General features: G+C 39.1%; 1 protein-coding gene across 1 annotated transcript; it reads right to left on the bottom strand.

Moving 5' to 3' along the window:
- Positions 1 to 3221: 3221 nt before the first annotated feature.
- On the bottom strand, positions 3222 to 14038 carry FAM162A (family with sequence similarity 162 member A). Its single transcript, XM_026713276.2, has 5 exons — positions 13892 to 14038; positions 13571 to 13705; positions 7320 to 7422; positions 5509 to 5617; positions 3222 to 3511 (listed from the first exon to the last, which is right to left on the bottom strand). The coding sequence occupies exons 1-5, from the start codon at positions 13914 to 13916 to the stop codon at positions 3422 to 3424; spliced, it is 462 nt and encodes a 153-aa protein (XP_026569061.1). The 5' UTR covers positions 13917 to 14038; the 3' UTR covers positions 3222 to 3421.
- Positions 14039 to 14335: the final 297 nt, after the last annotated feature.

Below are 14335 nucleotides of genomic sequence, written 5' to 3'. Positions count from 1 at the left end.
ACCTGTACTTTCCATCACTTCATGAATTCAGGGCCAATTTCAAAACTTAAGGCTAACCCTCTTGTATAATTCTACAGATAGTCCCCAACTTACAACCACAATTGGGACCTGAATTTTAGTCATAGGTTGTTGCAGTTATATGTCAAAATACCACATGACCGGACCCAAATTTTAGGTCATGTTTGCAGTCATCATTTAGTGAATCGTGGTTGTAAGTCTGAATCTAATATACAGAAAGGACATTACTTTTGCTAGAAATTCAGTCTTGGGATCATGGAGATCATGTGATCATTTTGCAATAGCCAGATGTGCTGTACAGCTCATAAAGCACCCTTTCTGAGAATGTTGTAACTTTGGTTGTTAAACAACTGATCCTTAGTTTAGGATTACCTGTACCTTGATCTATTTCTGAACCTGAACTGCAATGGACATTTTTAACTGGAAAGGGAGAATTAGATTGGGTTCTGCCAGCAAGCTTGGCCAAAACTACAGGATATAATCAGTATTATTCAAGTGAGTAATTACATTGCATAAAATGTTTCTTTTTGTCTTAAGAAAATGTGTAAATTTTAAATAATTACACATCACTGACAAATCCCAAAAATGCAAGAGCAGATTAGGAGCAGATCAGGAGATTTTAATTTAGCATTAATGCAGATAAGTTTATCTTTGTCATAGTTTTTGGAGAAATGTAAAGTAGAATAATGAGAATTTGAACTTCAAGTTGCTATCCAGTTGCTAGAATGCCATTGCTAAGTACGCATGGACAGCACTATGGTTAGCATAACTGCTGTGTAAGGACAGCTCCCCAATGGTAAATTGGCTGTTCCGCCAAATTGTTGGCAATTAACAGCTAAGGAAATCTTTCTGCAGTCAGGAAGAGACAGCACTTGTGTGTCTTAATGAAATGTCATTTTGTCCTGAACTAAATCCTAAGTGAAAATAGTTACTACCTGCAGTTTAAAACCTGGGGTGTTGCCTTATGAAATGCATTATCTATATATCATTCTTAAGCACAACACAGTAAGAATTTGAGCATAGGTTGCCAAAAGAGATGGTTATTGCAGAGAATCATTTTTGTGCCCCAGATACAGATTCTGTGCTGAACAAAGCACAGAAGAGATTTTAGTAAAGCCTGTATGATTCCATTAATAATGCACATGGGAATTTCTCCATTCAGTTCTCCTTTGATAATTTGAGATGCATTTTATTTTTAAGTTGTTTCCTTTCTCAGTTTTTTCCTGCATTTAATTTAAATTTAATGCTTTACTTTTCAAACTTTTAAACATATCTTCTGTGCATTGTACTTGGAATCCCATCTGAGTTGTATTGTCAATTGTCAGCCAGGTTCTCTGACAATCTGACTTCATTTTTAAAGATTCTTTTTAATTTAACCAATTTTGAAATTGGCATGCTCCAGCACACAAAAGACCCATAGACATTTATTTTTTTTTGCAATGGGAAAAAGCAAGTGGCTTCACCTGGGTGTTTTTTTTTTTTGGGGGGGGGGTGTTATCCCCAATTGTCTATTTTTTTTTAAAAAAAAAGATGAAACAATGGATGGTATGCCCTTCCACTTTGTCCTTTATGATTGGCCATACCCATCATGGAAGTCATTTTGTGAGAATGTTTCTAACATGCTGCCTCCTTCCCAATTTGTTCTGCTACTGCATAATTCTGAAATGGTATAGGTAGTCCTCAACTTACAACAATTTGTTTAATGACTGGTCAAAGTTGCAACAACACTGAAAAATGTGACATGACTGTTTTTCAAAGTTATGACCTTATTCCCCATGAACATGTGATTAAAATTCAGGTGCTTGCCAACTGGTTCATATTTATGACCACTGCAATGTCCCAGGGTCATGTGATCACCTTTTGCGACCTCACAAGCATAGTCAATGAGAAACCAGATTCACTTAAGAACTGGGTTACTAACTTACCAATTGCAGTAATACATTTAACTGGCAAGGAAGGTCGTAAAATGGAGCAAAACTCACTTAAATGTTTCACTTAACCACAGAAAATTTGGGCTCGATTGTGGTTGTAAATTGAGGATTACCTGTATAAGAAACTGTACTGGGCATGACCAGCTTTCCTTAGTGAAGATTAATATTAAAACTGATGTTCAAAACAGGCTTTTCTCTATTCTTACCATAGTTCATCTCCCCACCTATTGACCTTACATTACAAAAAACATGAAATATAGCCTTTCCAACTGATGCTACCTGCTTTGCTTTCAATATTATCAACTATACTTCCATAACTAGTGCACAAAGCTGGTTCTTTTGCACATGCTGTAACTACAGTACAAGGTTAAGATGCTCTTACCAGCCAAATAAGACATAAAGTACCATCTAATTTAATACTTAATTTCACATTAAACTTCAGTTGCAACTTTTGGAATGAATCTATTTTTAAATTCCAGCCTTTTGCATCTTTTCAAATATCCATTTAATAAAAAAATGAGTTTCCATTTGAAATAAATATTGGCATGAGCAATATTGGGAAGCAATTAAAAGTATGCTGTATGGTTTCTTAAGGCCTTCATATTCCAGGTAGCTTTTAGATAGTTGCTGTAAATACCATGCATTTCTTGCATTTCGGTATTCTGGTTTGAAATTAAATCATACATGACATTTATTTCATGAAATGGAAAAAAATGTCCAAGAGTATAAAGAATTTTGGATACAATTACTAGACTAACATACTAAAGAGATACAACTTTAGGGCTATACTAACAAGGCAAATCTGTTTAAGTTTACATATAAGCGGGAATAAGTACGAATTATTTTACCATTCATGTATATGTTACCCAGTTCAGATGAATTCAGTATCCTGGATAGATCCATTTATTATTAGAGCAGGGTGTATTTTACAGGTTACAAATATATATTCTTAAGTTTTCACAGGTACTTACATGTATGGCATTCAGCTTTGTTCGGGTATTTTCCCACGTCATTGTAGTTGTGCTTTTAAAGTTGTAGCAAAGTTTCGGCAGAATCTCATCTGCCATCATCAGGCTTCTGTATAGATGAACACTATACAGAAGCCTGATGATGGCAGATGAGATCTCCAAACTTTGCTACAACTTTAAAAGCACAACTACAATGTCGTGGGAAAATACCAACAAAGCTGAATGCCATACATACATACATACATACATACATACATCCCCCCAGCATCCAGGATTTAAAGAAACATTCTAATACATAGATTCAGACTTTCAAAAACAAAAAGTGCTTTTGTTTTAGTCAGAAATCGAGTCTTCCATCAGAAAGAATGAAAATTTTAGAATTACCATTGAACTATAATTTTTTTTTTATTTTTTTTGAAATGTGAAAAAATGAAATAAATGTTTCCTTTGTTGCTCTTCCAAATCCTGATGAAAATTGCACACCAACAGATCTAATCTTTTTGATTATGGCTTGGTAGAAGTACTTTCAGCAGTCTCTTCTATCGGCTCAACACTTTGGTGCATATACCGCAGTGATCTATATTTTGGAGCATCCTGCAGCAGAATGATCATAACATGGAAAGTTAAGAGACAATTAATCCTGTCATTATATCCAGAGCATGGCAAATATCCCTAACAGGAGTGGACAGAAGATAAATTTGGTTATCTACTAGATAACACAGAGTAAATCAGCAAACGTTCAGATTTCTAACTTCAGCAGTAGTGAGAGCAAAACAACTGCTTCCTAAAATAACCCAGAGGTATATTTCTAAGCTACAGACTTTATTCAGGTCAGTTCGATCTTAGGAGAGCAGCAAATATCTCTCAATTGCTACCATTTTTCCATTTACATTCATTGTTCTAAGAATATACATACATGTATAAATTCTATAAGCCTGAAATCTGCAACAGAAAAGAGGTAAGTGGGCAGCCTATGTTTTTACTGGGGTACTCCATGTTCAAGTATGTTTTGTCTTTTTGGATTTATGTGTCACTCATCTCTTTGGAGGTAACACTGGGCAGCTTTAAAACATTAAAAACAGAAACATTAAAAACAGTAATAACTGTAATCATAGTTATACTAAAAATTCATTGGGGGGGAAAGCATAAACATGGGAGGTAGGGTCTTCAATCTACTAACCACCTCCACAGTGATGGGCCCCTTGTTGGGGACCCAGGCGCACTAGTAGAGATAGGTCTTCAGGCCCCTGGGAAGGTCAGGAAGATCAGTGCAGCTGATCTCACCTTGGGAGGCATGTTTTAAAAGGCAGGGGCCACAGCAGAGAAGTCTCTTCAGGATCCTGTCTGTTGGAATTCCTTGCCTGACGGGATCTGTAGAGTGCCCCCTCTGCTGGCATGGATGGGGGGAACCAATCTCATTGGGGTGAGGCAGTTCCTCAGTTACCTGGGATCCAAGCCATACAGCGCTTTAAAGGTAATAACATCTTGAATTGCAGCCAGAAGCAAACCAGCAGCCAATGAAGCTCATGAAGCAGCAGTATATCATGGGGCAGTTGAGGCTCCAAGAACTACCTGTACTGCTGCATACTGCTCCAGTTACGGCTTCCGAGCTATACTCTTCAAGGATAACCCATTAGAGTGCATTGTAATAGTCCAGGCATGAGATGACTACAGCTTGAGTGACTGAGTGCAAGGACTCCTGATCCAGGAAGGGGTGCAACTGACGCACAAAGGGTGCAAAGTTGGGCAAAACTCTCCTGGCTATTACTGTGAGCAGAAGTCAAGAGTCCAGGAGAACCCCAAAGTTGTGCACTGGGTCTGCCTGGGAGTCCCGGATCTAGGAGCCTCAGTGGCACAGTGGTGAGAGTGCAGTACTGCAAGCTGCTACTACTGCAATTTGGCAGATCGAATCCAGGCTCAAGGTTGACTCAGCTCTTCCATCCTTCCAAGGTGGGTAAAATGAGGACCCAAATTGTTGGCGGCAATATGCTGACTCTGTAAACTGCTTTGAGAGGGCTGTAAAGCACTATAAAGCGGTATATAAGTCTAAGTGCTATTGCTATCTTGAAGCTCCATGCATCCAAAGCCAGAGTTTGGTCTTGCCAGAGTTGCATTGAAATTGCTGTCCCCTACCTGGGCCACCACAGTGTCCAACACTGGAGGGGAGCAAGAGCATCATTCGGGTCACCAGGGGTAGAGATGTAAAGTATGTGGTTGGAGTTCTTTGGACAAATGACGGATACAACAACAATCATGAAGTCATTGTTATGTATATAAGGAAGAGAGCACCCAAGAGACTCGTTGGGCACTGTTTAGGATAGATGATTGACTGATTTGACTGATTGGCTCATATAAACTAAGTGTTTTCTACTCCATGGAAAATGTTTAAACAAAAGGGAGAAAATAATGCAGTCCCATAGGACAGTGGCAGATTGATTGGCAGGGGCTAGGAAAGTCATACTTTTATTGTCAATTATTGCAGAGGGTCTTCTCCACACTATTTTCAATGAGCTTTGAAATATAATTGAATAATGGGTAATCTATTAATACTTTTGTTCTCACTTTCAACCCTGTAACCATTTTCTACTAACCTGTTTCCCTATGATAACTGCAGATACAAAACCCATAAGCAGGAAAGCCATTGCGAAGTAGGCAACTTTCACACGAAGTTTGCTCCTTGTTGCACTCATCATCTTTGCCCTTTAAAAAGCAAACATAATGTTATCCCATGGAAATGGCTATACTGTATGTAAGATCTTGAAGGCAATCCTCCCATGGTTTTAACTTAAACTTAAATTTTACTAGTTTAACAGTTTAAAGCATTTGCTCTGTTTTTATTCTACTTTATTGTGATATTGCCATTTCAGTTAGAGAGATAATAACCTATTCCAACAGGAGAAAATATCAAATCTATGTGATGGATCATCTCTGTTGCAATTCTCTTCTGCAACAAAACATTTGAAGAGACTGACTCCATAGATGAGTCACTGAAAAGCAATCATACTTCCTGTTAATTACAGTAGGATGTTTGCAATTTCCTATACAGGCTTATGAGAAAAGATGAAACAGCATGTTTGCATGACAATAGCAATGACAGTGAAATGTAAAAGGTAGGCTTGTACTATGAAAGTTAAGAACAGTGGACAGCTTTCTCCAATCTGAATGTGAGCCAGATGTTTGAGCTTCAATTCCAGAATTTTCATTGCTCATATTAACTAAGGAAATCTAAACATCTGGACAAAGATGTGCCTGGGGAAAGCTAATAGTGCTTACTGAATCATACCTACAATTACTTTTTAGTTCAGCATCCTTACAAGAGTTTTTTGCAGATGAAATATGTCCTCTGAACAAGACGTTCCATTTAGCTGCCAACAAACGTTATTCTCACCAAATTTACAGAATACAGAAGGGAACTTGGAAATCATCTAGTCCAACCTCCTGCTCAAGCCGGAGAAACTATACTGACTTGATTACCTTCTTCTCTGTGACAGCCCCTCAAATATTGGAAGACTGCTATCATGTCACCCCTAGTCCTCTTCCTTAGACTAATTCTTGCAGGCATTCATCATACACATTTATCTCCAGTTCCCTAATAATTTATTTATAAAATTTAAAAATTTTACACAAAAAAATTATATAATTTAAAAAATCACTATTTAAGCCAGTCTACCAAAAACTATCAATATTGTAATTCCACAGTAGTATTCAGCCTTATTTAGCCTAAAACAGATGAAAATCCACTTGACTGAATATCCCAGAATACATGTTTTATAAGTCTATTATGTTTTATAAGCCTTTATCTAAACTAAACAGACAAACTTTTTGGTAGTTCCTCAAAGAAATGACTTAAGTATTTGATGTGAGTTTCCAAATCACAGGCCGTAATTCTGTTCTACTCTACATCTGTCAGACTAAATCTAGATTTTTGTGTCAAGCTTTGGAAAAACAATACTTCAAGATTGTTGATTATTGATTGTTGTTCCAAACAAATTGGAACAGGAAGATGGAAAAGTGGTCCTACAAAGAGAGATTGGGGGAAATTGTTTAATCTTGAGAAAGAAAATTTCATGAGGATAGGATAATATTCTTCTAGATCTTGATGGGAGTATTTTGTAGACAAAATAATCTACAGTCCAGAGTGCATTTTGTAGCCAGTTTACAAACTGCATTATAGACAGAGCAAATTGGCTCAACTGACAGCAATTCCAAAGGTGACTATAAACTAAAAGCTGCACCAGAGCTTCCAAGAAAATAAGCAAGTTGGCCTCAGATTGCTGCTCTTGTATTAACATGTCCTCATCTCCCACCAATGACCATCTGCCTTTTCATCACATGAAAAATATGTATCTACTTGAAACAATTGGTGTCAGTGACGATCATTTTTAATGGGTAATGAACATACGAAATATGCTGAGGTATATCTTCTTTTTTCTTGAAGCGACCTGACCACAGCAACAGTTTCTTATCCCATTCAGAAACTTCGTGGCTAAATGGAGAGGAGCGCACTGCAGGAGAAACAAAAGAGAAAATGCACCACCTGAAAACCCAAGGACAAAAGGCAGCATCAGAACTGAATTCTAACATCACAGCCAAGGAACCCCATCCCATGGTAATGTACCGTACAGACAGAGAATAGAGAATAAAACAGTTGGAAGAGACCTTGGAGATCTTGTAGTCCAGTGAGGCCGAACTTTTTTGTTGTGGTGTGTCGAAAGCGTGCATGCGCCAACAGCCACAATGCAATGCACCCTGTCCCCCCCCTGCTCGTGTGCAACACCCCCACCCCACCCCTTTACCTGCACTGCACATGCATGCACCTCCCAGCTGATTTTCAGCCCGTTTGAGACTGTTTTCACCTTCCCAGAAGCTGGAGGGAAGCCTCTGGAGCCTGAAAATGGGCCTGTTTCAGCACTTCCAGTATTTCCTGAAGGCCCGTTTTTCAGCCTCCCGAGGCTGCTGAGGCTTGCCTCAAACCTCTGGGAGGGTGAAAACAGCTTCCCTCGAGTTCCAGAGGCCCTCCGGAAGGTGAAAACAGGCACTTCCGGTATTTCCGGATGGCCCTTTTTTCAGCCTCCTGAGGATGCAGAGGCTTTCCTCAAGCCTCCAGGAGAGCGAAAACAGCCTCAAAAGAGCTGAAAATCAGCTGGGAGACGTGCGCATGTGCAGTGCAGGTAAACTTGGCTGGGGCTCGCGTGCCTGCTCAAATGGCTCTGCTTGCCACGTGTGGCACATGTGCCATAGGTTCGCCATCACGCTCCTATACTATTCTGCACAAATGGCCGTCCTGTTTCAACAATGAAGACAGTTTTAGCCCACAACAAAGAGAAGCAACTGTGCAATTGGCATTCATTCCCCCACTCCTATGTGATAGCAGAGGTAAACATTTCACTTTTGTGACTCCCAGATTTCCTGCCATTATTCCTCCTTTCATTGTTCTCTCCTGATATTCAGATCAAAAGGATATTTTCATAGCAGCCTTTTCTAGAGAGCTGGGTGTAATATATCCAAAGTAAAATAATTTGACCTCATTATTTGTGCTTCAAGTGAGAACTCTGGGTTGACTTGTAGTTTTCTTGCTGCCTGTGGTACTTAAGACCAACACCAAAGATCAAAAGCATCAACAATCTACCTCTCTTGCTTCAGTTCAACTTTCACTTCCATAAAGTGTCACAGGAAATATCATGGCTTTGCACTAATTAAACTGGATTCAAAACCTCAGTCAGCAGAAGGCTCACGAACTAGTCTGAGTACATCATTCTAATCTAATGTGCTGTGAGGACTGTAAAAATACAAAGAGGGCTGTATTACATATAGGTAGTCCTTGCAATCACAAACAATTTCTATTTCTAAGCAAGGCAGTTATTAAATAAGTTGCACTCAGTTTTACAATCTATTTTATTTTATTTTGGGGGGGTCATGAGGTTGCTAAGTGAATCACTGCAGTTAAGTGAATCTTGTGCTTGTTAAGTGAAACCAGCTTCCCCCATTGACTTTGCTTGTCTGAAGCCAGGTGGGAAAGTCCCAGATGGAAATCACATAACCCTCAGATGCTGCAACCATTGTAAAGACATGCTGGTTGTCAAGTGCCCAAATTTGGATGCTGTGACTGGAAATGCTGCAATACTTTTAAGTTGTACTTCACCTTTTTTAGTGCCACTGTAACTTCAAACTGTCGCTAACAAATGGTTGTAAGTCGAGGGTGACCTGTATATGCTTTTTAGTTTCAAAACATAAATGACTAAAAATAAGATTCAAAATATCAAACCTGCTAACTCCCCTGAGACTGGAGCCTGTGTAAAATAGTAGTAGCACACCTGCTAATATTGCAATTGCTTGTTTGAAAAAAGTTTACATTGCAACTTAATCTCTGTTTACTTACCTAGAAAAAAAAATCTTACTGCTGAATAATAAGAGATAAGAAAAGAAATGATGAGGGTGCCATTGCACTATATATTCATTATGCAAGAAGGGGGAAGCCTTACATCAGGGGTCCCCAAACTTGGCAACTTTAAGACGTGTGGACTTCAACTCCCAGAATTCTCCAGCCAGCTGGCTGGAGAATTCTGGGAGTTGAAGTCCACACGTCTTAAAGTTGCAAGTTTGGAGACCTCTGCCTTACATTCTCTCAAACTTTATGAAATCAACGTTTTGAAACCTTAAGCCACTCATATAATCATTGATTTTTGCTGCAACCATTAATCATCAAGATATGATCCTCACTGTAAGTGCACATTTGTAATTTTCACGGTAAATTTATTATCAGTCCAGCCAGAAAACATAAATTCTGCAAAACATACAATTTAAATCCACTCACCTTGCATGCTTTGTGCAACTGAGAGAATGCACCTTTTGTTAGCAAGATAGAATTTAGTGATGAAACATTTCATAAAGAACTACAAGAATTAATTGAGTGACATACATTATACAAGGAAAAGAAAACATATCCCCCAAAATAGGGCTCAAAAGAAAAAAAATAGCTCAGTATCCTTGGTTACACCACATTTCCAACCATCAGATATATTTATGAATTCAAAACAGTTAGAAAATCAATGTTCAGTGCTGTGATCACAAGCATGTGGTTTCAAAATAGTAGATAGATCAGCACAGTGGGGGACAATTCCTTGGAAAAACTCTACAAGCAGGGGTGGGATTCAAATTTTTTAACAACCGGCTCTGTGGGTGTGGCTTAATTGGTGGGCATGGCTTGGTGGTCATGGTATTGGCTGGGCATGGCCAACTCAATATCACTCACATCGAGGCACACATCTCCTCGCCTGGCCTCTCATGACTGTGGGGATGTTGCAACAGTCGTAAGTGTGAAAAATGGTCATAAGTCACTTTTTCAGTGCCATTGTAACTTTGAATGGTCACTCCACACAAGTAAAGTACCAGCAAAAGAGGGGAAAAAAACTCCAGAGAAGTTCCTGAGACAGGAAGTCTAATCCTGTCAAGAAGGGTTAACAGAGAGGCAGTTTCTGTAAGCAACACCAGAATGTTTCCTTCCTGCCTTCCTTACAGGATTAGGCCAATAATTGCTTCTAACAACGGGTTCTCTGAACTGCTTAGATTATTAACAACCGGTTCTAGCGAATAGGTGCGACTTGTAGACTCCTGTCTACAAGTCACTCTAACCCAGGGATATCAAATTCAGGGCCCATAGCCAAATGCGGCCTGCAGGGTGCTTAGATGTGGCCTGCAGGGCCACCCTGGAAACAGCTAAGGACTGGCCCATGGCGCCTCTGCCAGCAAAACGGAGCTCGGAAGGGCCATGCACTGAGCTGTTTTTGGCTGCAATGGCCTGCAGGTGCTCTGCCAGCGAAAATGGAGCTCAGGAGTGCTGCGTGGCAGAACACTGCAGAAAGTCGTCACAGCTGAAAATGGAGCCTGGGAGGGTGCCCCCAACAAGAGTAACATCAAACTGGCCACACCCAACTCGGCCACACGCACCGGGCCACGGAGTTCAAATACAACCCTGATGCAGCCCTCAATGAAATTGAGTTTGACATCTGTGCTCTAACCCATTCTTTCTAAAGTTTGGCAACTTTAATTTACATGGGCCAACTCTCAGAATTCCCCACACAGCTTAAACTTCCCAAAGTTGAGAAAAACTGCTCTCACCATTATATCTGAATATTCAACCATGTCCATTGTTTTGATTCTTGTGAGCTACTGTCTACCAAAAAACAGCACACAATTCCTGTGCGGTTTCATTTGATACAACAGTGGGATTGGCAAAAATGCCACTAGTGACCAAGTATGCAATTCCGTGCTGCTGTATACTCACAAACTGCAGTGGAATATGCATCATCAGGAGAAATTGGGGAGAGTTTTGACAACTGAGAGCTTTCTCAGAGAGAGGACCAGATTAAACAACTGCACAATCCTGAGTTGGATGAGGAAGGAAGAGGTTCAGGGTAGTCACGCCCTAGAATCTCTCAGGAAATTCATAGGGTTATAGCTTTAGTTTCGCAACTTTGTCTCTATTAAGTATAAGCAAGCAAAGGATTGAACTCGCTTGGATTTTGCTGTGTCACAGGTAACTCAATACTACTCTAAACCTTTACAAGTAGCTCTGTTATTCATTTCATTGAGAAGCTTTAGTTGTTCATTTAATAATGTCTCAAGTGTTCTCGGTGGCTATCCCCTTTAAAGCAGAGAGCCTAGTTTCAGGAAGCTTCACATACTAATTGTGGCTTGCTTAAATGTAAGAGCATTTAGAAACTGATCATAATCAAAATAGGTACAAACTAAGGTATATGTAACTACATGCCTGTCAATTTGCCATCAATAAATGAGAAGATTCTAGACCAAACATAACGTGGTCTACGTGAAAACATTTTGAAAGAAACAGTTATAAATCAGTTCAGATTTGTCAAAAAGTCAAATTAACTTTATCTCATATTTTAGTTGAGTAATTTCCTTAATAAATTGTGGAAATATTGTACATCATGACATTCTGATTATTCAACTAATTAGATAATAGGGGAATGGCATGACACTTAAAAAATATGTAACTGGTTCCAAAACCATAACTCAATTTCTTGTTGAAGATTCCTTGTCAAACTAAAATTTATAAAAATAGATGGTAGGAACTGGAAAAGTTTTAATCTTAAGAAAAAAATGTATAGGAATGTTTCAAATATGTGCAATGATGTAATATAGAGAAGGCTACATCTGTTCTTTAGAGCACATGAGACAAAATAATGGATTTAAGTTATCAAAAGAAAGATTCTGATTGCTTTCTAACTTTTACTTATTTATATATTTATAGCCTGCCTTTATTTTTATAAATAACTCAGGCTGGCACACATATCTACTATTCCTTCCTCCTCCTATCTGCAAATAGGGCAATTCAATATTTAAATCAATTACCCATTGATATAGTGGTTTTCCCTGACTAGATTGTTCAAGCAGAGGCATATTTATCTATTTGGAATGTTTAATTTAGATTCAGCAAAGAGTTGGACTGTATGCCTAAGTGGCCCCTTCTTATCAACTATTAATAAAATATTTATTCTTCCTTGATATTCTCAAATACTTCAGTCAAGGGAATGATACAGAAATCCAACACAGAAAAATGCTTTGTTTCTAATTTAATATACCCTCTTTTCCAAAAAGAGTGACTCCATATCCTTCCCTGTCATCCCAGAATCTATATATGGGATGACTGTATATTATTGGTCCACTCTGTTCTACTAAATTTTAAGTATGTTTATATTTTATTTTGACATCCCTCTGTCAACTTTGGTACAATGTTTAAGACAGTTCTTAACTACATATATTTCTGGAACGTGAATTCCTTACAACACAAAACAAAAAAAGTAAAAATACCAAGCCGATTTTGACACCTGTGACTTCCTGGAGAAGGCCCTGAACTTTTCTTGCCAAGATTTCAGAAATGGCTTGTCCTTGCCTGCTTCCTACAACTGAGAGAAAGAGACAGGCCCAAGGTCACCTTGCTGGCTTTTTGCCCAGTGTGGGACTGGAACTCATGGTCTCCTGGTTTCTAGCCTCACACCTTAACCACTACACCAAACTGACTTTCTTTTTCCTGAGGGGCAAATTAAAAATTTGCTCTGAATGGTTTGAGTGTGAGAGTTTGGTACATATATACAACTTCCTAAAATTGCAGTTTGTCTTTCTGCATATACAGTTTTAAAACTAAGGGAATAGACCATACAATGTAGTCATCTACTGGCTGTGTTCATCCAAAAACATAACCCATGGTCCATCTAACCAGAACAAACCACAATTACCTGGATTGACACACCACAAGCTATAAGAATCATGGTTTGCTAACGGTGGTTCAGTTCACATAACATACCAAGAAAGAAAAAACAAGCAATCACATTTTGGTTCAGCATACTGTGTGAACCCACAGATGTGTCAACTTCCATTCATATTATTTTTAGGCCCTTAATATTTTCTCATATGTTCCAAGTTAAAAGCCTGATCAAAACCAAATTTAATTGCGACAGCGATCTTAGTAGAACTAGAAAGCACAGGCTATTGATCCCACAAATAAATCAAATTCTCCAACTCTCTGAAAAAAAACAGCTTCCTGCATTTTGGGGCATAAATCTATACCATGTGAATTGCTCCCAACGAAGTATTCACAGGATTCGTCAAGAAATTATGAAGGCTCCACTTTACCTGTTTCTCTGAAATGCGGGTTTTTTTCATCGGCCTTCTCAGGTTTGCAACGCAACCTATTAGTTGTGGAATACGGTCTTTTAGCAGCACGTGCAACCGAAAAAATGCTCTTGTCCAACCTCCTGACAATTTTGCCTGGACGAAAAAGAAGCAGGCGTGTTAAATTAAAGGCGAGAAATGAAGTAACTCAATCGCTTGGCTTCCGATTCCTCTAGCTCGAAAGATCGGGTAAATTTTACGGGACCGAGCGGAAAAGAAGGGGCTCCGTTTTCTAAGGAGAGAAAACCTAAAAGCTGCTTAGCAGCCAACAGAAGCACCCACCAACAGCCAAGGATAACTCAGACATGATCGCAAACCGTCCTTGGATTTCCGCGATCCGACTTTGAGTTTCCGGCCTTTCCGCTCTCCGGCTCCCAGCCTCTTCTTCGTGTACTGGCTCGACGGCACCTCTCTCCCCTTGCCAAGCGGGAGTGGTTGGGTGGCTGAGGCCGACTAGTGGAACCAGCGCGAACTTCAAATAAAAGCGAGAGTGGAGCGCAGGGAGGAGGAGAAGGATTGCTCCTTAGGATAATATGGATTTCTGCTGCTAGCTTCATTACTCTAGAAACTATTTTTATGTTAACTTTAATGTGATAAAATGTCTACTATTTCAGGGGTGGAAATAATTTTCATTGCCCTTTGGGGCTTTCCTAGAGTTAATTCATATTTTCTTTAATGTGATGCCAATATATTATGATAAAAATACAGTATCAACATGTTCAGATT

This window comes from Pseudonaja textilis, chromosome 2 (assembly GCF_049901715.1).
Source record: "Pseudonaja textilis isolate UNSWEBS1 chromosome 2, rPseTex1.2, whole genome shotgun sequence".
In the NCBI taxonomy this organism is placed as follows: domain Eukaryota; kingdom Metazoa; phylum Chordata; class Lepidosauria; order Squamata; family Elapidae; genus Pseudonaja; species Pseudonaja textilis.
Note: the sequence above shows the minus strand (reverse complement) of the source record. Positions and strands in the feature narration are given on the sequence as shown.